A 27,277-nucleotide genomic window follows, 5' to 3' on the forward strand; every position below is an offset into this window, starting at 1 on the left:
TTTTGTGGTGGGCTTTGCTTGTTACTGTGGGCTTTTTAGTTTGGGCTGTTTTTTGAATTGGTCCTGGTTTGTTTAACTTGTTCTTCTTTCTTTCTTCTTTTTTTTTTGGTCGATAAACTTGTTGTTCTTCATTCACAAACAATAAATTATTAAATTTAACATGATTTAACTTTTTTATTTTTTTAACATGATTGGATGATCAATTGAGGGGTTGTGAGTTTTTTCTAAATTATTAAATGAAATCTGTTTTAATTTTGGCAAAAAAAAAAGATTTTGTTTGATAAAGCTATGCCTAAATTGTATATTTTTCGTCTCCTATTCAATACTCCCTCCGTTCCATCGAGTTTTTTATATTGGGGGACGAAAGATCAGCATGTATTATAAGGCCTCCCGTAAAGCAAGATTTTTTAAATAATTTTGAATATTCTTTCTTTTAAATTATATATAATATTTATAATTTTATATTAGGAAAAGAAAAATTTAAAAATAAATTACTGATCTATACTTTATAGTAATCTTAAAATACGTGACAAACATGAGTAAAAAATACATATGTAAAGAATGGAGGAAGTATAACTTAAATCGACCCCAGGGGAAAGAAAAAACATATGTCAAACACGCTACAAAACTTGCTTAAAAGTTAAAAATTTCATGGTGGTCGAGAGTCTAGACATGTGCAACTTTAAGTTTATGCTATTTTTTAATTTTTAATCAAGAATGCTTAAGGGAAAACTTTAACAATATTCTAAATTGTACTCAATAAAGAAAAAAAATAAGAAATTGCACATGATTTATTTAATATTATGATATTCATTAAAGAATTTTGTCTAAAATTGTGTATAATAAATAGAACACTTTAAAATTACCCTAAAGTTGTATCCAATTTACATTTCATATTTTGACTTTGATAATATTATTTTAGTGTAATATGATAATCACTTGCGATGATATCATGTCACGTTTTGAGTTTGATAATATTATTTTAGTGTGACGTGATACATTCGAAAAATAAGTCACAAAAGAAAGACGATCGGAAAAAATAAAAATCTGTTGTAAAATATGAGCTATAACGGTATTATATCGGACCTCTGTAAAAAGTAAATAGAGCAGATAGCAGATAGAGAGATAAAGAAAGCTGAGCAACGAGATAAAGAAGCAAGTTGCTTGGATGTGTTATGTCCATTACTGGATGAAGGTATTTACAGGCAGGAGAGCAAACAAGAGAATTAAATGCAGTGCACCAATTCCTTTGCACGCCTAACTTTACTATTCTTTTACATGCCTAACTTTATTATTTACTATTGACTATAATGTCAATCTATTATAATACTTCCCTTTGATTGTCATTATAGTATGGATCATAAATCGCCTCGTTAAAACCTTGTTAAAGAAAAAAACTCAGTGGGATAAAAATTTTGACGAAGTAAAAAGAGTACAATCTCCCATTTGAAAAACTAATCATTTTCTGAATTTTGTTGTAACAAATCCTTGAGTCGACGCATTCCGATGTTATGTCGTAATTTTTCAAATGTTGAATTCGGTAATGATTTCATGAATAAATCTGCAAGATTGTCACATGATCGAATTTGTTGTACATCAATTTCACCATTCTTTAGAAGTTCATAAGTGTAGAAGAATTTTGGTGAAATATGCTTCTTTCTGTCTCCCTTGATATATCCTTCCTTGAGTAGGATTTCTTGTGATGTCTGGTAATCCACATGATTCTTGAATATTCTTGATGATAGACCGCAACCAAACACATCCTCTACTGGTTTCATGAATTGCAATGAGTTCTGAGTGATTTGTTGAGGTTGTCACTGTAGTTTGCTTCGTGGATTTCCAGGAAATGGCTACACCGCAATATGTAAATGCATATCCAGTTTGTGATTTGCCAAAATGAGTATCTGGAAAATATCCAGCGTCTGCATATCCGATCAACTGAGATGTTGAGTTTTTCGGGAAGAATAATCCAAAACCAATTTTTCTAAGAAAATAACAAAATATATGCTTGATCGCATTCCAATGTATGTCCATCGAAACAGAGCTAAATCTAGCCAATAAATTCACGGCAAATGCAATATTTGGCCTTGTATTATTTGTAAGATACATAAGTGCACCAATTTCTCCAAGATATGAGATTTCAGGACCAAGAACCTTTTCACCATCTTCTCGTGGTCGAAATGGATCTTTATCAGATTATAAAGATCTAACCACCATTTGAGTAGTCAATGGATGAGGTTTATCCATGCAAAGTCTGTTCAACGCTTTTTCTGTATATGTAGATTGGTGGAGGATAATTCCTGATGACAAGTGCTCGACTTGTATACCAAGGCAATATTTTGTCCTTTAAAGATCTTTCATTTCAAACTATGTCTTTAGATATATGACAGCTTCATCAACCTCTGTAGTTGTTCCTACAAGGTTTAAATCATCCACATGTACATCAATAATCACAAAATCAGATTGTGATTTTTTGATAAAAACACATGGAGAAATTTGATTACTAATATACCCATTCTTTTGAAATAATGACTAAGTCTGTTATACCACATACGGCCAGTTTATTTCAGTCCATACAATGATCGTTGAAGTTTAATGGAGTATATATGATGAGATTTCTTGAACTCATCCATTTTTAACCCTTCCGGGATTTTCATAAAAAAATCACTATCAAGTGAACCATACAGGTATGCGGTAACGACGTCCATAAGACGTGTTTCCAATTTTTCTTTAGATGTCATACCTAATATAAAACAAAAAGTAATTTCATCCATCACTGGCGAGTATGTCTCTTGATAATCAATGTCAGGCCTTTGAGAAAACCCTTGTGCTACAAGTCGGGCTTTATATCTCATAATTTCATTATTTTCATTTCGTTTTCTTATGACTACCCATATATTGCCAACAGGGTTCACACCAATTGGTGTTTGGGCAACATGTCCAAATACTTCTCTTTTACACAATGAATTTACTTCTGTTTGGATTGCGTCTTTCCATTTTGGCCAGTCTTTTCTTCGACGGCATTCATCCATACTTTGTGGTTCAGGATCATAATTTATGTTTACATCCAATGATGCGGAATACACAAATACATCATCGATTATGGCTTTACTTCAATCCCATAATTTCATATCATGCACATACTTTATTGAAATTTCATGATTGTTTAATCTCGTATCTTTAGGGACTGGAATCTATTCAGGAGATAATATCACTTCAGGGATATTTGCTTCTTCTGGAGCATGTGCCACTTCAGGGGCAATGTTCTTTATTTATTTTTTTCGTGGTGCAACATCTTTTGCACCGACCGGTCTACCACGCTTCAGGCGTGGCTTTGATTCTGTAACCAATTCTTTTGTATCTGATTTTTAAATTGGTATATCTATTTTAGCTGGAGTGTTTACTGCAGGTATATGAGATTTAGTTATATTTCTAGAATCGATAAATGCGTCAGGCATTTGGTTTGCGATATTTTGCATATGGATAATTCTTTTAACTTCAAGTTCGCATTGACTGGTACGTGGATCTAGAAAATATAATCATGTTACATTCCATGTTATTTCAGGATTAACTTTATTTGAATGTTTATCTCCCCCTAAGGGAGGAAACATAAACTCGTCATAATGACAATATACATATCTTGCGGTAAATAAATCTCCAGTCAGAGGCTCCACATATCTAATTATAGATGTGGAATCAAAACCAACGTAGATACCTACTCTTCTTTGAGCTCTCATCTTCGATCTTTGTGGTGGAGCAATCGGTACATATAACACTTCCGAAAATTTTGAAGTGAGAAATATTAGGAACTTGACCAAGTACCAGTTGTAGCGGAGAATGTTGGTTATAGAAAGTTGGTCTAATCCTAATAATATTAGCAGCATGAAGTATTGCGTGACCCCAAATAGATTTAAGTAATTTTGCTTTCAACAACAGCGGTCTTGTAATAAGTTGGAGTCTTTTGATAAAAGTCTCGGCTAACCCATTTTGTGTATGTACACGAGGAACTGGGTGTTCAACTAAGATTCCTACAGACATGCAATAGTCGACAAAGGTTGCAGATGTGAATTCACCGACATTATCTAAACGAATTGACTTAATGTAATAATTTGGGAATTGAGCTTGTAATTTGATTATTTGGGCAAATAATTTTGTAAAAGCATCATTACGAGTTGAGAGAAGATAAACATGAGACCATCTAGTTGAGGCATCGATTAATACCATGAAGTACCTAAATGGGCCAGATGATGGGTGTATAGGTTCAAATATGTCGCCTTGGATCCTTTATAGAAAAGTTGGACTTTCAAGCCGAACTTTAGTAGGAGATGGTCGAGTAATCAATTTTCTTAAAGAACATGTTGAACAGGGAAGGTTATTGTTGGAAAGAACTTTAAAATCTTTAAGAGGATGACCAGTAGAATTCTCTTTAATACGACGCATCATAGAGACGCCAGGATGACCTAATCTTTCATGCCAAAGTGTAAAAGATTTTGGATCTATGAGTTTGGAAGCATTGACATTGTGTGACTTAATAGTTCTAATTTTTATCATATATAATCCTGAAGAAAGTGAGTGAAACTTTTCTAAAACTTTCTTGTTGCTGGGATTACTAAGAAGATATTCTCTATCAGCCTCAGAGGTAGTTTCAATGTGAAAATTGTTGAGTCAGATATCTTTAAAACTAAGAAGATTTCTAGTAGACTTACTAGAATATAATGCATTTGGAATGTGCATGTGGGTACCATTAGGTAGAACGACACTAGTTTTTCCAAAAGTTTCGATTATATTAGATATGCTGGAAATCGTTCTGACTTGGAGCTTCGGTTTTGGTTATTTGGGTAAAATATTTTCGGTTCTGTAGAATCGTATGAGTTGTATCACAATCAGCAATGCATATATCTCCGGAATCCATTCTTCTCAGTTTCGGCAGAGTTTCGTGCTGATAACGTGTTGTAAAACACTAACTATAACAGTATTATATTGAACCTCTATAGAAAGTAAATAGAGCAGATAGCAGATAGAGAGATAAAAAGAGCTGAGTAATGAGAAAAAGAAGTAAGCTGTTTGGGTGTGTTATGTCCATTATCGGATGAAGGTATTTATAAGTAAGAGAACAAATAAGAGAATTAAATGCAGTGCATCAATTACTTTGCATGCCTAACTTTACTATTTTTTACGTGCCTAATTTTACTATATACTATTGACTATAATGACAGTCTATTATAACAAAATCCACTGTACCAATAACCAGATATGTTTGGTAATTTTATGAATTCAAAATTTACACACCGACATCCCATCCATGTCAAAGAAAAGATTATCCTAATCTGATCTGATGTTAAAGGTAACTCAAAACAAACATTAGAGAAATCAAAATTGGACAAGACAATCTAGAACCAAATGGGCCATGCGTCCGAGAAAGTAAATTAAATGACCCAACCCTTTCAATACCTTAATGATAAAAGTGACTCCCCGATTGCTTTTACATTTAAAGCTAAGCATGTGGCCCTTTATGAGTTGTGGATTACACCTGACAATTTCACACATCATTTTAGCTGGACTTGTTGATCTGGACTTGTCCAATCATAAAAGCCTCAACCAGCCATTTCCAGACTTGCTCAAGTACTACTACTAAATCATACTAGCCAGCTAGCTAAATCAATCTTAGCTTCAGCTAATCATAGATGAATGATTAATCTGTTAATCAACACACAACATTCTAATCATCCATTTTTAAACAATGATTTCAGAATGATCAACATGATTTAGCATCACAGTTGTGCCTACAATTATTATGATAATTAAATAACACAACAAAATGCATCAATTATATGATAACAACATGAAATCAATATTACAATAAAACACCAATAAAAGTTATTACAATCAGCCTCACTATCAATTGACCATACCCAACCAACCCAACCTCTGTACCTTGTTGTATTTGCTAGTATGAATAGATATGTTTATATAATACATCATCTCTCAACAAAAGAAAAAATTAAGAATTGTTTTAAAAAAACACCATCTTTGTCATACTTTAATGCCATCACCTTTTATTGCATGAGGGTTGGCATCAAGAAGGTTTTCTAATGATCTGGCTTTTCTATTACGAACCCTTCCCGCCTCCTTCAACAGCTCTGCCAGCCTCTTCTTCTCATCATCCACGTCAGGATTTGCTGTTCCGAGCTTTTCCTCCCTCATACCAACAACATATTCCAATAATTCAATTGCTTCATCCAGCCTGCACAAAGATTTCAATTGACAACAGTGAGATTTACGAGGTTTAAGAATATTTAGTTGTGATAGGGGTAAAGAATCTAGAGTTAAGTCTACATCATACATATGCACACTATTTAGTGACTCTGACAAGTACCAGTTATCATTGCAAAAAGGTTTTAGTTACAGTAGAAAGCTCCCGCATTACCCGAGTTAAAGAGTATATGGGTAAAGGTCCCTATGTAGGTAACCTTACTATTATTTTCACCTGTCATCTGGTTAAATTCGCACCAGTTTGTCTGTTTTTTTTCTTTTGAATACAGGTTTATTTGCCACAAAAATTAATTTCGTGTGCAGCAATTATGCTCTTATTTGACCAAAATAAAGGCGAAGCCAAACAGGCTTTTCAATTGTTATCTGGCTTAGTCTAACTACAGCCCCAGAAGTTATGCAAAATAAGCATAATTAGTATAAAAAAACATGCATAATGGAATTCTCAATATTAAAAAAGTTTCTTCATAAAATTGTGCCTCTCAAAGAGGATATATCTTAGGCAAGTGGTGTGTGATATTTTTTTTTTGTTTTGCTAATTAGGCAGACTTGTGTATCACCTTCATAATCAAAACACTCCAAATACTCATTATCAATATAGTGACCCTGATCAATTTAAAAAAAAATCCCCTTGCAGATTGTCCCTGAACTCAAGTGCAGATTATGAGAGTGCACTTTGACACTTAGACAATGATAATTAATCAATGTTACTCATAAAGTACAATATTTAATTATACTAGGATAAAAACCGGAACACTGTAACTTTGTTTAAGAATAAATAATGAAAAGAGAAGGCATACCTTCCTATAGCGTCATAAGTTCCAGCAAGATTGCTGTATACCCCAAGTGTTTCAGGATGATATGGTCCATATTCTTGTTCCAAAACATTTCTTGCTTCCTCAAACAATTCCGCAGCCTCTTTAATAGCATAACGCTGCACACAGGTGAGGCCCATTTGATTAAGGGCAATCCCGAAAAAAGCAGATTTTTTCTCTCCACTTGCTCGAAGCTTTGAAATGGTATTTTTAAAGGACGTGTATGATTCAGAGTAGTTCCCTAACATGTAGTAGATGACTCCCATCTGAGCCTCAATACCAGCAATTAAGTTTTGCTGACCAGGGGCATCATTATATATCTTTAATGCCTTCTTCAGCAACTTAAGGGCCTGATCAAGCTCATTCATCGACTCATAAATAGCAGAAACATCAGTAAGACCACTGGCAATCTCCTCCAGAGGGGTTCCGGGTAAGGGCTTCTCATAGATTCGAAGAGCATTCTCACAATAAGATTTTGAATCCTTTATTTTTCCCGTCTTGTTATACAGGTCAGCCAGACGGACAAAAACTGAAGCAACGGTTGGATGGTTCTCTCCTTTAGTAGACTTGAAAGATGTGAGTGCCTTCTGATATGCAAAAACAGCCTCATCGTACCTAGACAAAGATAAGTATGTGTCTCCAATACTTACATCAACAGATGCAACCTCCTTTTCTTGCCCATTGGCCACCATGGCCATGCTTGCAAGAACCAGATGCTCAAGAGCAGCTTCATGGTCTCCCTTAGTTTCGCAGATAAGACCCATAAGCCTCCTATCAGCTGCCTCTTCGATAGAAGCTGGTGAACCGTTATCTCTGTGTATATCTATAGCCATCTGACAAAGCTTCTCTGCTTCATCAAATTGCAATGCTTGAACTTGAGCTTCAGCCAAGTACCTGCACGTCTCACCAACTCTTGGATCTGTATCACCCATAACCTGTCTCTGTACTTCCAAACCCATCGTATAAGACATGATCGAACTCTCAAACTGACCCACCATGGCATAGGTATCTCCAAGTTGCATGTGACCAGCAAATTTAGCAAGGGCATGCTCCTGACCTTCTTCAATTACAGGAATCTCAATGGAATGCTCCAGAACGGGAATAGCCTCGGTGTACTGACCCAAGCTACAGTATATTGCAGCAGTCACGTGCAAACACATGACTACATCTAAGGTTGGCTTCCCATTTGAACATTTTTCGAACGATTTTGCTGCACGAAGTGCATATTGAAGAGCTTTCTGAGGATTATCACCAGAAGATATCAAATCCCTTGCTTGCTTAAGCAAAAAGGGCCCAAGGTCCGGGTTTTCTAAACCCGAATCAGATGAATCATCAGCTCCATTTTGAGATGTTACCCCTCTGAGAGATATATTTTTTTGTTTCTTAGTAGAGCTGCTTCCACCATTTGGTTTCACTAATATCTTATGATTCCGCTTATCTAGAGGAGGTTTTTCTTGGGGGCTTCTGCTCTTGGGACTTGATGTTGCATCAGACTCTAAATTCAAGTTAGAAGCTTTCTTTGAATTAGAAGACGAAACAGATTTTTCCTTTGATTTCTTCGACTTTCTACCTGCAGAGGAACTCTCCTTCTTCGAACCGGAATCACTACGAAAATCATCATCTTCTACCTTCTGCATCCCTACTTCTTCTTCCATTATCTCCACTTCTCTCATCTCTCCTCCAACAAGATGTCGGAGCTCAGAATCAATTCTAGACTCTTCACCATCAGATCCAAAACTCCGCCTTGATGGTGATTGGTCAGAACTCTGCATCTCGCAAACATTATCATACAGATGCTCAATTGAAGTGTCAACTACCTCATCAACTCTATAACCATTTCCTTCAGCCCGAGGGCTTTTCGGACTATTTACAGACTCATCTGCTATCGAGTTCTCTTTTAAAGGTGTGGAATTTCCATTCTCATTTGGTTGAATTGCTACCCCTTCTTCCTCTATTTCACCCACAACAACTCCAGGCATCTTTTCTTACGACAACCAACAAAAAATCCGTGTAATCAAATAAACGCCTTCCTATATTCACCACAAGAACATCACAACAATCGCGCAGAAAAATTAAAATACATTGCAACATTTAAGCCAACAGATCATACCTCACAATAGATACACACAAAAAGAAAATGCCAGAAAAACAGTTCAGGTGCCAATTTTATAATAACAAGTAGGAGACAAAAGGAATGATTCAAACAGTAAAAACAACAAAAAAAAACCTAATAAGTAATGCCAAAATCTTGATTTCTAAAATTATACAAACATCATTTATGTTAATCATGCCAATTAATAAAGTCAAGATACAAACTTTATTACAACATATAGACAGATCTTCACATAATTATTAACATGGACTTTAAAATCAGCTCATTTACAAAAAATCACAAAAAAAAATATGTTGAAATCAATAAACAAAACAAGAATCACAAACCCAATTAAGAAAAAGCACTAACATACATAAATAATCAAAATTGAAAAAACATAACAATATGCAGCTGACTTGTTGAAAATACTATAAATAAAACAAGATAATTGTCAAGAAGCAAAAACAAAGAAGAGTTGAGAGCATACCTTAGAGACAACCCATGAAAGAAGAGACCTAAAAGCTTAAATTTTGAAAAATAGATGCAAGAATATATATCTATCTTTTTGGTGGTGGTCTATGAAGGTGTGTTGATGTAAGAGAAGAGGAGGGGAGAGACTTTTAGAGAAGCTGGAGGGCACAGCGGGAATTTAAAGAGAAATATGTATATAATATTATATATTGAGAGAGAGTGGGAGAGAGGGAGAGAGAGAGAGAGAGATTTGTGTGTGTGTCTGAGAGAGAGAGAGGGGGGGAGAGAGATTTAAAAAATGAATGGATTTTATTACAGAGGTGGAATGTCAGAAGGGAAAGTAGAAGGCGACTTCTCTCCCAACTCGCTCGATTTATTTTCTGTTTCTAGTGTTTCGCTGTAATTTTATTACGTGTCATTTTTTTATTGGTTTATTTTAGAATGTGTCAAGCTGCCAAATCAATCGCATTTGTTGTTATTTTTATTTTGTAGTAGTAATTTTTATTTGTTTTACTACTTTTATTTAAGGTGGTAGAAAAAAATTAAGGTGGTAAAAAAAGAAGAATGTAGGGCAGGAAGTCATGGTCATGAGGTCTACTCTTTACTTGCTTATCAATTTACAGTGTGTTGCAAGATTTCAAACATCTTTGTTCCAAACTACAAATCCTGTGTTTGTCATTAGCTTCCTTAATCTTTCCATTTTAGAGTGAGTAAAGTAAGTACTTTATATTGTGTGCTTGTTATAGTTCACGGATGATTCGGTGGAAAAATTATTAATTTACCTCTAGTTCGGTTAAGAGTTCGATTTTCGTATAATTAAAGGGTTTTTGCAAGTATGACAAAAATAAATTTGAGAAATGAGAACATAAATAAAATGAAATTCCAAAATTGGAAAGATTCATTAAGAGTGAAAGAAGTTTGCATTTCACTTAATTAAATTACTAATGCAAACACTATTACATGAGTTAAAATTAGGAAACCTGAACTTCATTCATCATTAACTATCTTGTAAATGTAAAAAAAATTGAAAAGTTATGCCTTAACGCCGATAATTGTTAAAATTTATTTAGAAAATGCGAGATGCTACAATTACAACCATATTCATTTGTTACAAGTTTATAAAAATCAAAAATTAATTGCACCTACGGTATTAAAATTGAGTAGCGCTACAAACCCAAAATTGAGTCAAAAAAATAATTCCAAAATAGATATTAGTGATCTGTCATTTTGGGCTATTTTAATTGAAGAGATTAATTTAAATACATGCGGTCATTTTTATTGATTGTGAGGTGATCCGTCAAAAAATGGCATGCGACATTTTGGAACGATTTTGGCAACCGATTTTGGAACCTAGCATTTTTCAAGAAAATTTAAGTACTTATCCGAATATTTATCGAAATTAGCTAATCTTCGTAACGGTCTGCTTATTTTACATCAAAATAGGGAAATATTAAAGTACAAAATTTTTGAAATATGAAAGAAAAAAATGTTTACTAAATTATTTATCTACTTTTGCTTGCCTTCTACATTTTACTTCCACCAATTCAAAGACTCTTGCTCTCAAAAAGAGAATAGAGACACCAAAGAAATGATAACTAGAGTTAAAAGAGGGGAAGATAGGCCATGAGGAAAAAACCACAATCTCAAACTACAATATGTAACCCACTAATTTGATCGTTACATGTTACCCAGGCCACAAAGTAAGGGCCTTTTTGACACACTCAAACTACAACACCAGGTGGTCCAAAATTGGCCCAGCTCTCGCTCTCTTCTAGTACAAAAACACTGTACAAGAGTACAATATTTAAATTCAATACGGTCACTCTCACTCACTTAACATTTTTTTTATTATTCGGATAGGGACTTACCCTCAGAGACCATACGTCCCCATATACATGCAAAAATCTACGATAAAACAAAATTAAAAACTCTATCATGTCACTTCATATGTTAAATTTGATTCACTTGCTCAAAAAAGACTACTGTTTGAAGACGGATTTAAGACGCTATTACTCTGCGACAAAAAGAAAAAAAAAAGAGATTATTATTCGGGAAGTATTACTTCCTCTATCCCTCTACGATTGGGAACGGAAATTCGGTACTCATTTTAACGCTACTTTAAAATATAGTTTAATTAATTATTTTAATAATCTTTTCTTCTAAATAAAAATTTGATGTTTAAAATTTACTTCAGAAAAATGTAAAAAATAAACTATGAAAGCATACCTTATATTTAGCTTAAAATGCTTCATGAAAAAAAAATGTATAGAAATCGATAAGAACGAAGGGAGTATTTACTTGGGAAACGCATAAAATATATATATATATATATATATATATATATAAGAGTATTGCTATATTACCCAAATTTTTTACCAAATGACATAACTGATACATTGTTTATTTTAATTCGTGAGCGCATATTAATGCACGCGGGTCCCATCGTGGACGCATATTAATGCATGCGGGTCCCATTTATTATTGGGAAAGTTACTAACTATTTAGGTGACAGATCAGATTTGGGTAAATTTTGGGGTAAAAATTTGGGATTTATTGGGAAGGTTACTAACTATTCAGGTGACAGATCAGATTTGGGTAAATTTTGGGGTAAAAATTTGGGATTTATAACATTTTCCAATATATAAATACCAGCGAAAACCGTAGTAGTTAAATATGTGAACTGGAAACTTGGATATTACCTAAAGGCTAAAGTAGCATAGTTTTAAATTTGCTTAGTAGTGTAAGAAAGGATGAGCTTTGCACTGCTCAAGGTTGGACTAGCTTGGGTATCCTATGATTATGCATCTTATACAAGCCAGATTATACATCTAATCTATGCATTATACAACAATTATTTGATAATGTAGGCTACCACTTATCCAGCTAATCTATATTCCATATATACAAACCATAGAACCCCCATCCAAGAAAAGTTTGAAGATTCTAGTTCACTCTGTCTGCTACATCTACATGTCCAGTAAAATGTTACTGCTATTCAGTTACCACACAAAAAGATCCCAATTAACTCGGGCCAAACTCGAGAGTTCAGTGCAGAAGCAGAACTCTTGATGCAACAATAAAATCTAGAAAAGAGAACACATAAAATCATACTAGTGCATAATCAATACATTGACATAACCTGAGTTCCTTGAGTGCAAACATCTTCATCCCAACAGCTTCATACCATTTCCCATACAAATATTGAGAGAAATCTAGAGCTAGCATACAAGCACAGGAATTATCTTTACTTAAGACCTACTCCTGATTGTGAGAAGATGGCATACACACAGAATAGTTTAGAGCTAAAACGACTAATGATCTGTATTAACCTAAAAAAAACAACCGACAAGCAGAACAAGATAAATCAGCATCACAGATGGTTGAAAGAGGACTTCTTAAGCAGTTTTACTGGTACTTGTCCACTTAGGAAAGAAGCGGCGTACTGTTTGATGCTTACTAGGTTTGTAGGATGAGAAGAACTCCGGGTCCTGCTCGAGAGACTTTTCAAAGCTTTCCAAGGTTGTGACAATCTTATTGAAATCTGGCCGCTCCCTAGGAATACTAGCCCAGCACTGGTTAATGAGATGTTGTAATACAACAGGGCATGCAGGGGGCACCGGGGGTCTTGCATTCTATCCAGAATAACAAAAAAAAAAAAATTAATGTAGGAAGATTGGAAAAAATGATGTAGCAAAGGAAAAGAGCCTACATACCGTATCTGTATAGAGTATATGCCAAGAATCTGTATAGAGTATATGACAAGATCCATTAAATTTCAATGTGCCTATAGTCTATAGATCATCAACCTAAATACGTTCAAGGAGATTGAATTGTGCAACAGTGCAAGATGAATATAAAATTAACCTAAACTAAAACAGAGAACAGAGAAATAATGTTTTCAACTGATAAGTCAAGTAGTAACTGATGAAAAAGTAATTAGTCGTTCAGTAGCTGGAAGCAACTGCATGAAATGTTATATCAGTGGTTTTCTATTTATTATTTTCTTCTGTATCAAGCTTCTACCTCAAAATCACAGGAATGTAACAAGCAAGAATGACCATCTTGGTTGAAAATTACGCAGAGTCTATAACATGCTTGTGTTATTGGAGCATAATGACTAATGAGTTTGGCAACACAATCTATCACCGACTAATTATTATACAATCACGCATTTCTACAAGAGCGAGGTCCAGACGACAAGTGTCCATCTGAAGCCTTTTTTCATAAGCAGATCATCTTCACATCAGTGATCTCAAAGAATACTGACGTGTCACAGTAGTTATCTGTGTAGCTAGCAATGATTATTAAGCACAAGTTTCAAGATATCAATTTTCAGTTTTGTCAAATAGACTACAGCCAGATTGATGGCAGATTTAATATTTAAAAACATAAGGTGATGATTGAAGGTTGGAGTATGACATACAAATTAAATTCCAGAATAAAATCAAAGAAGCATTAGCAAAAAGTGTTCATTTTACTCATGAATATATCAGAGAAGTGATTTGTGACAAAAAGAGGATACTCACTTTTGACTATGATAGTTCTGATATATTTTATGTTATGCAATAAGATACAAACCACGTTATCTGTTTCTTATATCACCAATGCAACTGTCAAAGACTGACCATAGCTTTTCTGTAATTTATTTCCATATTTTTAACACTGGTTAAATTGGATGTACACAACTTTAAAGCCACACTAAGTAGACACAAGATGTAGCTACATCAGGTAGATAATATGGAAGTTCCTAATCACTTTGCAGAGGAAACCAAACCATGGCATGCAACTACAGAGAACAGAGCGTCACAAACACAACAACTATCTCCGAGTAACCTTGACTAGATATGCTTAATTTATCAAAAACTCATATTCAGTTAGAATTTCAATCAAAGAGATTATAATTTAACATAAATGTATAGAACTCCCACGAGAACTCCTACACACAATAAAACTCATGCAATGCTTTACAGATAAGAAGTGCCTTTAGAATTTTAGATGCTAAAAAATATTTATGAACATTTTTATAGCAACATCGTGAATCATAAAAGCCTTGGCATATTCTTATTCGAAAATCTTAACAACATTCATCCAATTTTTAAAGATGGCTGTTGTTCAGGATTTCCAATAAGAATCTGCCAAGGCTTTTATAATTCATGATGTTGATGTACAAATTTTCAGGGAAACCGTCTTTTAGCACCTATTTTTTTTTGAATGCATTTCTTGTCTGTAAAGCATAGCACAAGTTCTTCACCTGGAGAGCCTAATACATATTTTTTTGCTCTAAACATTAGCCGTTATGGTTGAGACTTCATCCAAATGTGTAACATAAAAATGTGAAGGTCATAAGGGTGTAGTGACGAAAGAGATTGATAGCTTGACTCATAATAAGTTACATATATGAAATCAAAAAATCTGAATAGGTTACTTACATAAGAGCTGTGTATCATGCCAACGCCAGGTAAATGCATTCATTTCAAGTTGTTCCAACATAGAAATATAGTAAACAGCAAATTTGCATATGATCATAAAATATTGTGAATACCTTCTGGCATACTGCAAAAGCAGCTTGCTCTGGAGTCATGTTGTCAAATGGTGTCAAGGCAGTTAAGAGCTCCCAAAGGACAATGCCAAAACTGTAAACATCAACTTTCTTCGTCTGGGCCTTTCCTTTGATCATTTCAGGTGCCATCCAACGGTAAGTACCAGTAAATCCCTTTGCACTCCCGCATTGCGATTCCAGGCAGGAGATACCAAAATCTGCTAACTTAACACACATATCTTCACCAAGGAGCAAATTCTCTGATTTGAGATCCCTGTGAAGCACTCCTTGGGAATGAAGATACTGCATTCCTCGTGCAATGTCTATAGCAAACTTTAGAACTAGGTTAATGGGAAGTGAATATGGTTCCTGCTGATGGAGATATGCTCTTAAGGAGCCCCCTGCCAAGTATTCAGTTATGATGCAAAACACGGGGGCTTTTTTACAAGCTGCAAAAAACTGCATGACCGAAGTGCAAAGAATAAATAGCCACCCTTTAAAATAAAATAAAAAATATCAAGTTTCATATTCATTACCTTGAACAACACAGCACATTAAATGGTGGTAAAGTAAACTTCTAGTGATGGAACGTGGAATTCAGGGCATTCTATATGAGGTTTATAGTAAAGCAAGAATCCAGTTAAGTATATTCTAATATATAAACCACATAAAGTGTTACAATAAGGATTTATTCTGGTTCTACATGAAAAGTCATCAATGTGCCAGGAGTTATTAGCCTATCGTCTTCGTCACAACTGTAGCTGATGGTTCTAACCTCAACTACAATAATTTGAACTGGCAGGATACACTTCTTGCAACAGCTTGATCAGAAAGACATTTGTTTAGTTTTTGAAGAAAAAAAAACATTGATTTGACAGTGGTATAATTTTTATTTATATGATGTGCAATATACACTTGCATTTATGTAAAATTCTGGTATATATAAACCAAGTTTTAAGCAATCGCAAGAGATAAATTTGTAAAGGTAAAAAGCTCTTATAGGCGGCACAAAAGAGGTAATCTGTTAACAGACTATTTAAGAAAATGCCAGCTCATAAAGTTTACAATAGTCACTAAGCATAGGAAAAAATTTATAAAAAAGGAGCTTGAGAGTTCGGTCACATCTAAACATCCTTGTTTCTGGCAGTTATTTCAAAAAAAAATGATCACCAGAAAAATGAACAAAAATTATCTGAGGAAATCAAGATACGTGCGAGTATAAATACGAGGTATATCATTACATACAGGTATACATAGAAAATGACAGTGTTTGCGACACAAGTCATGATACACCGCGCATTGCGCAAAAGGTCTTAATTACTCAAAAGTCAAAAGAAATTGCATGAGAAACACAGAGAAGAGGTGGAACAGATATAAATAGTCGGGCTTTCTTTTCTATATGCATCACATGTAAAATGACAGCGTTTAAGATACCATTAATGATACACCCGCGCATTGCGCGAATGGCCTTTTCAAAATAAGTTTGAGCCGGCGTTCAACATACTATTACACTAAGAATACACAAATTTTATTAATAATAAAAACATAATACAAAAAGAGCGGACTTCCAAAACATTTTAGCTGGTGAAGGTTTTTCTAAATAAAGTGAAAATATTTACAAATCAATAGATGTAGGTTAATAGTTATAGCATAACTACAGATCAAGAGAAATTATTTCACCAGTATAATTGAATCAGTTCTTATGTCAACCACAGACATAAGAACGTGTGCCAAAAAGGAGAAAAGAAGGATTCTATAAGTTAAAAGAAAATCGGCGAGGTAGTATATGAAAAAGTCCATCACTTTAAAAAAACAATGTAGGTCAATACTTAGTAGGGTATATTCAGTTGGTGCGTTACTGGGGGTAATTTCTGAGCATATAACTTAAATTTGAGAAGTTCTTGTCCTCAAAAACAGAACAGTTAACATGCATATAGATAATTGCAGATCTTGTCCCCAACTTAACTGTATCCTTCGTTAGTCAATACAAGAATCAAGGCAAATCAAATATTGAGAAACGTAAACCCAAATTTAAGTTATATGCTCAGAAATTACCCCCAGTAACATGCATATAGATAATTGCAGATCTTGTCCCCAACTTAACTGTATCCTTCGTTAGTCAATACAAGAATCAAGGCAAATCAAATATTGAGAAACGTAAACCACATATCTGATAGAAGTAATTAAAATATCTATGCTTTACAAAATACAATGTACTTCTACTTCAAAAATCCACAATGAATATCATACAATACAAGATTCACTAAACCACAAACGAAACGTACAACAGATGGCTTACAGTGATGACATTAGGATGTTGCAGTCGAAACATCATAGAAACCTCGGAATTAAACTGCTTCTCCAGAACAGCAGCCAATTCGCCATCCTCCTCGGGCTGACTAATTAGCTTGATAGCAACATCTCTATCCTTATATACTCCTCGATAAATCCTACTATGACGACCAGAAGCAAACTTACTCCCTATAAATAGCTGAGACATATCAGCACCCCATTCTTCTTCTCCGTCCCCTTTAATTTCCGCACCGGACGAAACTAAATACTTGGACCAAGAAGCAGCCCTGTTGTATTCGCCTAGTGACAATGGCCTCTCGAGTCTAGCATTGTTGGCTATTTGCTTAAAACAGTTTAAATTCTTCATTGTCAATCAACAAATTCAATATCATCCACAAATCTGAACCTAACATATACATAAAAAAATAAAATGAATATAAAAATTCAAGAATCTTTAGAATTTAGCAAATGTTGAAATCTAAAAAGCTTTAAATTGCAGTGACAATGATAAAAAAAACATTAAAAATTGAACCTTTGAGGAGCTCAAATAAGCTAAGCTGAGCTCTTGAAACACTATCAATTCATGTTTATATGATGTACATCTTAGTTAGCTTCAAATCGGTTAAGGCAGAGGGGGAGAGAGAGAGAGAGAGAGAGAGAGAGAGATAGAGAGAGGGTTATATAAAAAATAAAAAAACAAAATGAAAATCCAAGAATCTATAAAATTCAGCAAATGTAAGTATGCAATAAGCTTTAAATTGCAGTGCAAATGATAAAGAACATTAAAAATTGCACCTTTAAGAAGCTAAGCTGAGCTGCTGAAACACAGTCAATTCATATACTATGATATAAAATCAAGTAGCTCCAAATGGGTTAAAAACTTAAAGCAGAGAGAGAGAAGTTGATGTAGTAAATAAAAACTAACAGTGAGGAATGTAAAGTACATCTACATCCTGAAAGTAGCTAATCGTAGTAAAATTAAGTTTTTCTGTGAAAATTTTAAGATATGCGAGAGACTTGTGGGGAGAGAGAGAGAGAGAGTAGAAACTTGGGAAGTATAAGTCGGTGTTGGATGGTGGTACGGAGTGTGAAGGTTGGGATGATAACAAATGTTGTTGGTACTTATAATTATTACACATTTTTGGCTTTTTATAGTAATGGGGGAGGATCTACTTAGGAGGGGACAAATTGTGTATACGCTTTGATTGTGACCTCTTTTCTATTTTCCCCTTTTTCTATTTCTATATTTTCTTTCTGTTTAGTTTTAAAATACGGATTATACTTTCGTGGAAATGGAAAAAAATTTAAATTCAAAATGTTCGTCCGGTCCTGTCCGATCCGGACAAATTCAATCCGCGAGAAGTCAGGTCAGACCCGTGAACTTTAACGGGCCACATAATTTTAAAATAGGGATTATAGTTGCAGACGTTATTATTATGTAAATTTTGATATTTGTTAAATGTAAAATAACAAAAATTTTAAGTTATTCTCCCATTAATTTTATTAAATTAATTTGCATTTTCTCCAGAAAGTTAGGGTCATTTAATTAATATTTTTCAAAAATTATACTTTCTCCGTAATTTTTTAGTTGTCACATTTATTTATTTTATTATTATTATTATTATTTTATCGTAGATAACCCGCAGCCGCTACCTTCGTGTGCGAACTGGGTAAACCCTACGGCTCACACAATAACCCGCAAATCACGTGAATCAAGTTAAACCGTATTTAAACGACATACTTAGGAGGCATAATCATTAAATTTTACTTATTAAGTAGTCAAATTAACTAATTTTTAACCAAAAAATAATTATTACTCTTATATTATTGTAAAAATTAAAAATTATATATTAAAATAGATTATATATATTTTTAGTAATATATTTTTTTATTTTATTTAACTAAAATATTTCAGTCAAAATTTGTTAATTTGACCACACAAAACAAAAATTATCAAATTTGATAACTAAAAAGATAATCAAATTTGATAACTAAAAAGACGGAGGTAGTGATCCATAATAACAAATGCAATTGATTTTTGTCGCATTCGATTAAAGTTTAAAATTACTTTTAAAAATTTGATATTCCATTCAGTTTTACTCCTAACATTTTTCAGGTGACGATTCAACAAATATATCTCAATTTTATAAAATGATAAACTTCTTTATATTCTTGACAATTCAACAAAAACTACAAGGCAAATTTATACAGTTCTTCAAATTCAAGTCGAGATCGAATTGCTTAAAAAACAATAAGTTTTCAAGTTTGGGTCGAAGCCACACATCCAACTTCGATTCAAATTCGAAAAGATATCATATTAATTAAAGTATAATAAATTATAATCTTTAACTTCCAATCCTAACATGATTCTGAAACTGCCCGTCTGTATAAATACATGTTCTGCAAGACAACATTACAACATTAGTAAGTAGTTTAGTCTGTTTACACAAAAAAACATGAGTAGTTTGGATATGGAACATTCAATAGATATCTCATATACACCGTCCCTGCGCCACCCACAAACGTGTGCAGTGGATGTTATAGTCTCAGAAACTCATAATATTGTAGCAGAGGTTTCTCCTGGAGATTTTCATGTACTCGACACCGAAGGCTACCCTGAAGAATACTCGATTCCAACTATGTTTTTCTCTTTCGCTGACCTTCATTCGAGTACGTACGAACAACAACTTTTAGTTGTGCAGCCTTGCATGCACCCTGAGACAAGACAGTATTTGGCAGAGACTATAGTTGAATACGCGATGAACCTGGAATCTCAATGTGCAGAAGATGATGTTAATCTTGGTTTTGTTGTTGATGCAAGACTAGATGTGGAATATTTTCGAGTAGCAGATGAAGAGGAACTTGCACCCTATAGGCTTTTTGATGAAATGGATCATGTTGAAGATGATATGGATGATGATGTTGAGGATTATATGGATGATGATGAGGCAAATTTAAGGTTTAAAGGTGTGGAGAAAGGGATATACAGTGGAGGAGATGGCAAAGAAGAAATAGTTACTTGTTCTGTGTGTTTGGAAGACTTGAGCTCTGGGATGGAGTTTAATAGACTGCCTTGCTCCCATATTTTCCATGCCAGTTGTATTGGACCTTGGTTTCAAAGGAACAGAAGTTGTCCGAACTGCAGAAATAAAGTAGAAGACAAGGGCGGTGCTGTGGTTGCGCTTGCAACACTCTTGAGAACTATGAATGATAGAGGAAGACAAGTTTGAAGTGTTATTAGACACTTACTGTAAATCTCTTCTTGAAATTTATTAGTGATGAATCAATCTTTCTGTATATGTGAGTGTGTGAAGTTTACTTGTTTTTTATATCATCATTCTTTACTTTGGACTGGTTAGATGTTGATGATGTGCTACCACATTTGTGTTTTAGCTAAAAATTATTATTGTGAATAATAACTCCAGATATGATTGAATTGGTTAATTAGACTTGCTAATCATGAAGACAAAAAGACTGGTTAATTGGATTGAATAAGGATATTTTAGATACCTGTTTTAAGAACTGATTTACCTCATGTTTTAATGAAAATTAAAATTTACCTTATGCCGTAAATGCAGTCATGGCAAATTCTTAAAAGAGAGAATTCTACCAAGCAGAAGATTCAGATATGAAAACAGAATGTCAGAACGTAGCAAGTACCTTCTGGCATACTGCGAAAGCGGCCTGCTCTGGAGGTTGTCAAATGGTGTCAAGGCAGTCAAGAGCTCCCAAAGGACAGTGCCATTTGTGGACATCAACTTTCTTTGCAAGGCCTTTGATTTGATCATTTCAGGTGTCAAAGATACTGCATTCCTCGTGCAATGTCAATAGCAAACTCTAGAACTAGGTTCACATAAAAGATCATGTTTCATTTTTATTACCTTGAACACTAATCACTGTAATTTCAAGTGAGGTAGTCTTCTTTCCATTGCTCGATCAGATGCACTTTTGTTTAATTTGAAAGAACAGAACACATTAATTCAACGTTAACACCGGTATTTATGTAAATGATGTGCATTACACACACATGCTTTTATGCAAGTATTTAGCATGTACAAAGCAAGTTACAAGTAATCAAAGGAGGTATAATGGTTGAAAGTACAAAGCGTTTCGGCAGGCACAGAACTACAGAAGTAAAGCGTTAGCAGGCTGTTTGAGATCGATACTAGCCCATAAAGCTTACAAATTTCACTAAGCAAATGAAATAAGTTTACAGAAAAGGAGCTTCAGTTTGTGGCCTAAGTTCACATTTTGGCAACCTTGTTTCTGACAGTTAATTCTTAAAGAAATGTTCACCAGAAAATAAACCAAATATATCTAAGAAAATTAAGATGTGTGCGGATGAAGTACAAAGCACATCACTACACATGAACATATAATACTTAAAAACAACAGTGTTTACACACAAGAAATGATCAAACCAGTTTAAAATCTTCATGGTGATAAGCAATTTTGATACTCACTCAATGTCATCCACTAATATGAACCTAACATATAAGCTTTAAACTTCCCAGCAAATGATTCACAACATTAGAAACTGAACCTTTCAGAAGCTTCAGTAAGCTATGGTAAGCTGCTGAACACTGTGTGCTGTTTTTAATAAAAAAAAAGAGTCGTGCTAGCCCCAAATATCTTTCCCAAAATTTTTATCAAATGATGAGTAACACATGACTTATTTTATTAATGCAGACGGGTCCGGTTTTATTATTAAGAAGGTTACCAACTATTCATGTGACACATTATATTTGGGGAAATTTTTGGGATAAAAATTTGGGATCTCTAGAATTTTCCAATAAAAAATAGTACGATTTTGAAGTTTGATTAGGGAACCTTGTTGAAATGGTTGATTATTGGACACAAAATTGTTGATTAAAAACTTTTTTCTATAAAAAAATGGTTGTTTAACTACAGTATAATAAACATAATTATAAATAATCTAATTCCGACAAAAAAATGTAAATTATATTTTTAAAAAAAGCTCTTTTAAATTTTTTTTTACAATTTATTATATTCATAAAATATTTGTCCGCAAAATACGGTTTGCAACTAAACATAACTAGATGTGTAGCGTTTTTTCTTAATTTTTTTGAAAAATTACTGAAATTAGTTTTGGTTGTTCAAATTTACTTTAGTTACATTCCGATTTAAATCAAGTTGCTATTTTTGCAAAAATAATTAATTATTCTATTTTTGTAAAGAAAAAAAATCTGGGAAAAACGTTTTGCACCGAAAAATATAAAGGTTGTATTTTAGAAAAACTCTCCAGTTGTTTTAATCTCTCATTAAATATTTATGATTTATTTACTTACTAACGTTATAAGACTTTTATGGGGCACGGCCCAATGTCAATTTTGTCCTTAATGAAGATTCTAATTATTACTAATTAGAATATAATTGGAGATTACTAAACTAATTGGACAAGGATTCTGTCCTAGATTGCTTAATTATGCAATGTTATGAATCATTGGTTGCTTAATTATTATGCAATGTTATGAATAATAGGTTAGTATATAAAGTCTACGATACAGTTTTTGGTAGAGAGAATAGTTGAATATCGGAAGAACTTGGTTTCTTGCGGGTCAAGATTTATATTTCGGTTTTCTTGTTGATGCTAAATTAAATATTCGATATTGCCGAATGGCGAATGAGGTGGAACTTGTAGAGTACATGCAGTATAATGATGATCCTATGGACATAGATTACGTTGTTGATGATATGGACATAGATTATGTTTATGATGACATGGACATAGATTCGGTAGAGGATGAGGAGGATATCGATAGTGTTTACGATGACATGGATGATGACGAGGCGCATCCGAAATTTAAAGATGTAGTTAAAGGGAGATACAGAGGAGGACGCGGCAAAGAAGAAGTGATGACATGTACTGTGTGTTTGGAAGATTTGATATTCGATGTAGAGGTGAGTAAATTGCCGTGCTCACATATATTTCATGGCAGTTGTGTTGATCCTTGGTTGGAAAAGAAAAGAAGTTGTCCTAACTGCAGAAATAAACTACAAGGTTGGAACAAAAACAATTATGATGATTTGATTACAAGAGTGCGGAGATATGCGAATGCTACAGTTGGAAGATCCGGCGGATACCAAAGCATGCCTATTCCTATTGTGTTTCCCGGCGGATACCAAAACATGCCTATTGTGTTCCCCGGCTGAGTCGAATCAGATTTAAGCGAGGTTGAAGATGAGTACTCGGAAAATAGGCCGATTACTCGAATTTTGAAGACGTGGCTTGAGTAGATCCAATTTTCGAGTTTTATAACCTTGATATATAATATATCAGATTTTTTCAGTATGTGTCTATGAGCACGTGCCGAGGGCGGAAATTTATATGGTTATCTTAAGAGAAAAAAACTGCACCCCTTAGCAACAGTCAACAGATGATGAAACTGCAGAAGTTAGCGCATGTGCCGCGCGATTATTAAATAAACAAACAGATTGAGAATATTAGTTTTGTTTCTACAGAGACATATAGTATCATATCTTAGTGTTGCTCAATAAACAAGACTGTGGAGTTGTGGGAAAGAGATATAATGTACCAATTTTATTGTATATTGTTAAACATGTATACTTTTTTTATATATAAATGGACTCAGACGTTCAGAAACAGTGGATGCAGAGCATATGTAGCAATTTGAATCGATTCTCTTATGTGCACGAAAATCAATGTAGAAAAAGAAAAGAACAGGGATCAACAAGATGACAAATAAAAAGCAGAAACTTGGTTGTCAATTGGCACCATGTGGGAGCTTTTCTGCATCCCGCTTAATTACTTTAAAGTTCTTTCAATAATCTTGTTTTAATTAGTTTAATATTCGTTACATCAAACTTCACTTCCCATGACTATGAGCATTTTCCCACACATGGTGTTTCAAACTAAGTAGCACGTAGGTAGGCCTTGGGACGTTATCTTCAAAATTAGTCGAGGTGCGTATGAACTTTGTAATACTTCGTTCAGAAAAAGTTTGAGAGTTCGATTTTAGGCAATACTGAAGTAAATGATCTGATACAGTTTAGAGGACCAAAATTAGAAAAAACAAACAGTAGGTAGCATATATACTTGTAAATTTGGAGATTTGTGTCTGGGCTATATACAATTCTGACTCAAACCAACCACTTGTGCTCTTTTCTATTACTGATTCAGTACTTACTTTAAGCTTTCATCTTGAACATTTGACTAATTACACATTTAATTAATACAAGTACTAGAAAAATAAAGGAAATGAAAATGTGAAAATGAAAAGGAGATGTATGCTTTCAAAAGAAGGAACTGTGTGTCCTTATATACTCTATGTCCACAATGTCCCTTCTAAGCTACTGCTACAATCCAGTGCAGATACTTACAAATCTAAAGCATACGAGAATGAAGCTCAACAGCACCTTCTTCTTCTTGTTGTTATCGATAATCTCGATTTTCAGCTCTACTGCTTCTGCTGTGAGTATCTTGGCCTTAACTTATTTTCGATATCAGTTATTCTCTGTTTTGTACCGTTGTTCGTATAATTTAACTAGATTCTTTTTTTGGAATATGTGGATTTTGATTTTTGATACAATGCTAACATGTAATGTGTAATGCAGGCTCCATTGTTATCAACTGATGAATCAATTAGCAAAGAAAATCCGTTTACAGCGAAAGCCTCACTGATCCGTTACTGGAACAAACAAATCTCGAATAACCTTCCTAAACCCGATTTCCTTCTTTCAAAGGCCTCTCCGCTCTCAGCTGTCAAGACAGCCTTTTTTTCGAAACTTGCAGCTTCTAAAACTCTTGATTCCCACCTCTCCACCTTCTGCTCTGCCGCAAACTTATTTTGCCTTCACTCTAAACACACTCCTAAAAGAGATGACAATTCACATTTCGCATTTTACTCTAACAAACACTTCTCCAGCTACGGGGCCTCACGTGTCTCTGGCGATGACAGTTTCAAGAACTACTCTGCTGGACTCAACTTCGCGTCTGCCTCATTTGCTAGTTACAGCCGTAGCTCAACTGATCATAAAGAAGGCTTCTCTAGCTACGCTAAAGATGCTAATGTTGCAGGCTCCAACTTCTCCTCATATGCAGCTGGCACCACGGGAGGCTCCGGTGTGTTTGACAGCTATGCATCGACTGTCAATGTCCCAAATCTTCGTTTTGCTTCTTACAACTCGGATAATAACAATCACAAGCTCACGTTTACCAGCTACGTTGACGATACAAATTCAGGTAATGAGGCCTTCATTAGCTACGGTAAAAAGGGCAATGCTGGCCCCCTTGAATTTACAAATTATGGTACTACGTCAAACGTTATTGGCTCGACATTCACAGGGTATAGTGAGTCGGGTAATGCAGCCAACAATTCGTTCAAGGGTTATAGCTCCGATGCTAATAACCCTAGTAACAATTTTAAGGCATATGGTATCGGTGTAAATGGTGGTACTGATAGTTTCTCTAGTTATCGTGATGGCGCCAATGCTGGTGCCGATACGTTTCAATCTTATGGAAAAAATTCAAATCTGGAGAAATCAAGTTTTCTTAACTATGGAAAAACGTTTAACCAAGGCACTGATACATTTAGAGAGTACGGGAAAGGATCGCATAATCAGTTAACTGGATTTAAAGTCTATGGTTTGAATACTACGTTTAAAGATTATGCTCGTAAAGGTGTTACATTTAGTCAGTACACAAGGCCAAGTGGTTCTAGTAACGCGTTTGTTAAGAAGGTCAAGGGTAAATCTGAAAACAAACGAGGTTTTTCGGGTAAGTTTTTTAGGGAGTATATGCTGAGGGAAGGGAAGGTGATGAGAATGCCTGACATCCAGGATAAAATGCCTGTTAGGTCGTTTTTACCCCGGGTGATTTCGTCAAAGTTACCTTTCTCAAGCGATGGACTAATTGAGCTTAAACAAGTGTTTGGTGCTACTGACAATTCGAGCATGGAGGGCGTGTTGGTAAACGCCCTCGCAGAGTGTGAACGGGCTTCCAGCCCGGGGGAGACAAAGCGTTGTGTTGGTTCCGTGGAAGATATGATTGATTTTGCAACTTCTGTGCTGGGACACAATGTGGTGGTGAGGACTACTACAAATGTTAATGGTTCCAAGAAAAATGTTATGATCGGCAAAATCAAGGCAGTCAACGGTGGAAAAGCAACGATATCAGTGTCGTGTCACCAGAGTTTGTATCCGTATTTACTTTACTACTGTCATTCTGTCCCGAAAGTGAGAGTCTACATGGCAGACATTCTTGACGTGGACACGAAAGCTAAGATCAATGACGGTTTAGCTATCTGTCACGAAGACACGTCGGCTTGGAGTCCAGGTCACGGTGCTTTTGTGGCACTGGGATCAAGTCCCGGGAACATCGAGATCTGCCACTGGATCTTCGAGAACGATATGTCCTGGACAACAGCGGATTGATCACGTTTTGTAATAGATTTGTTATATTCAGTAACGTTCTTTGTACGTTTTCATTAGAAGAGTGCTTCTATTTTTGTTATATCATTATTCAAATAATTTCAAAATTTAAGCCCAGTACTGGTTTTTTAGTTACAGCATTCTAATTTGAGCCTGAAATGAGCTGTGATGTGTATGTGTTTGCTATACTCATTGCCGTCGCTTTAAAATGCTTTTTTAGCAAGTTCATGTGTACACTAAAAGCAAAAAATAAAATCATTTTGAATGCTTCGATTACTATAACTTTTGCTGTTCAAGACCCTACCTTTGGGGCTCTGGAACTCCAGTACATTCCCTGGAGTTTAAGCTTAGCCATCAAGCGTTCAAATTTTAGTATAAACATGTGCC

The 27,277-nt window shown here is 34.6% G+C and overlaps 3 protein-coding genes across 5 annotated transcripts; 1 reads left to right on the top strand and 2 right to left on the bottom strand.

Moving 5' to 3' along the window:
- Positions 1-5,801: 5,801 nt before the first annotated feature.
- LOC141717664 (protein KINESIN LIGHT CHAIN-RELATED 3-like) lies at positions 5,802-9,895 on the bottom strand. The gene is made up of 3 exons (XM_074519837.1): positions 9,665-9,895; positions 7,071-9,115; positions 5,802-6,244 (listed from the first exon to the last, which is right to left on the bottom strand). Exons 2-3 carry the CDS (start codon positions 9,062-9,064, stop codon positions 6,034-6,036), a joined length of 2,205 nt encoding a protein of 734 aa, XP_074375938.1. The 5' UTR covers positions 9,065-9,115; positions 9,665-9,895; the 3' UTR covers positions 5,802-6,033.
- Positions 9,896-12,716: 2,821 nt separating this feature from the next.
- LOC141716637 (serine/threonine/tyrosine-protein kinase HT1-like) lies at positions 12,717-18,583 on the bottom strand. Of its 3 annotated transcripts, none has more exons than XM_074518829.1 (4): positions 18,275-18,583; positions 17,487-17,879; positions 15,191-15,646; positions 12,717-13,280 (listed from the first exon to the last, which is right to left on the bottom strand). In XM_074518829.1, the coding sequence occupies exons 2-4, from the start codon at positions 17,844-17,846 to the stop codon at positions 13,044-13,046; spliced, it is 1,053 nt and encodes a 350-aa protein (XP_074374930.1). In that variant the 5' UTR covers positions 17,847-17,879; positions 18,275-18,583; the 3' UTR covers positions 12,717-13,043. The 3 variants fall into 3 exon arrangements, with proteins under 3 accessions (XP_074374930.1, XP_074374928.1, XP_074374929.1); XM_074518827.1 differs by having other exon boundaries at positions 17,487-17,885; XM_074518828.1 differs by lacking the exon at positions 18,275-18,583 and adding an exon at positions 18,012-18,145 and having other exon boundaries at positions 17,487-17,885.
- A 6,154-nt stretch (positions 18,584-24,737) lies between these two features.
- LOC141717665 (polygalacturonase 1 beta-like protein 2) lies at positions 24,738-27,073 on the top strand. The gene is made up of 2 exons (XM_074519838.1): positions 24,738-24,932; positions 25,076-27,073. Exons 1-2 carry the CDS (start codon positions 24,789-24,791, stop codon positions 26,891-26,893), a joined length of 1,962 nt encoding a protein of 653 aa, XP_074375939.1. The 5' UTR covers positions 24,738-24,788; the 3' UTR covers positions 26,894-27,073.
- The last annotated feature ends 204 nt before the right edge of the window (positions 27,074-27,277 follow it).

The sequence above is a fragment of the Apium graveolens genome, chromosome 4 (genome assembly GCF_009905375.1).
Source record: "Apium graveolens cultivar Ventura chromosome 4, ASM990537v1, whole genome shotgun sequence".
NCBI classification, from domain to species: Eukaryota; Viridiplantae; Streptophyta; class Magnoliopsida; order Apiales; family Apiaceae; genus Apium; species Apium graveolens.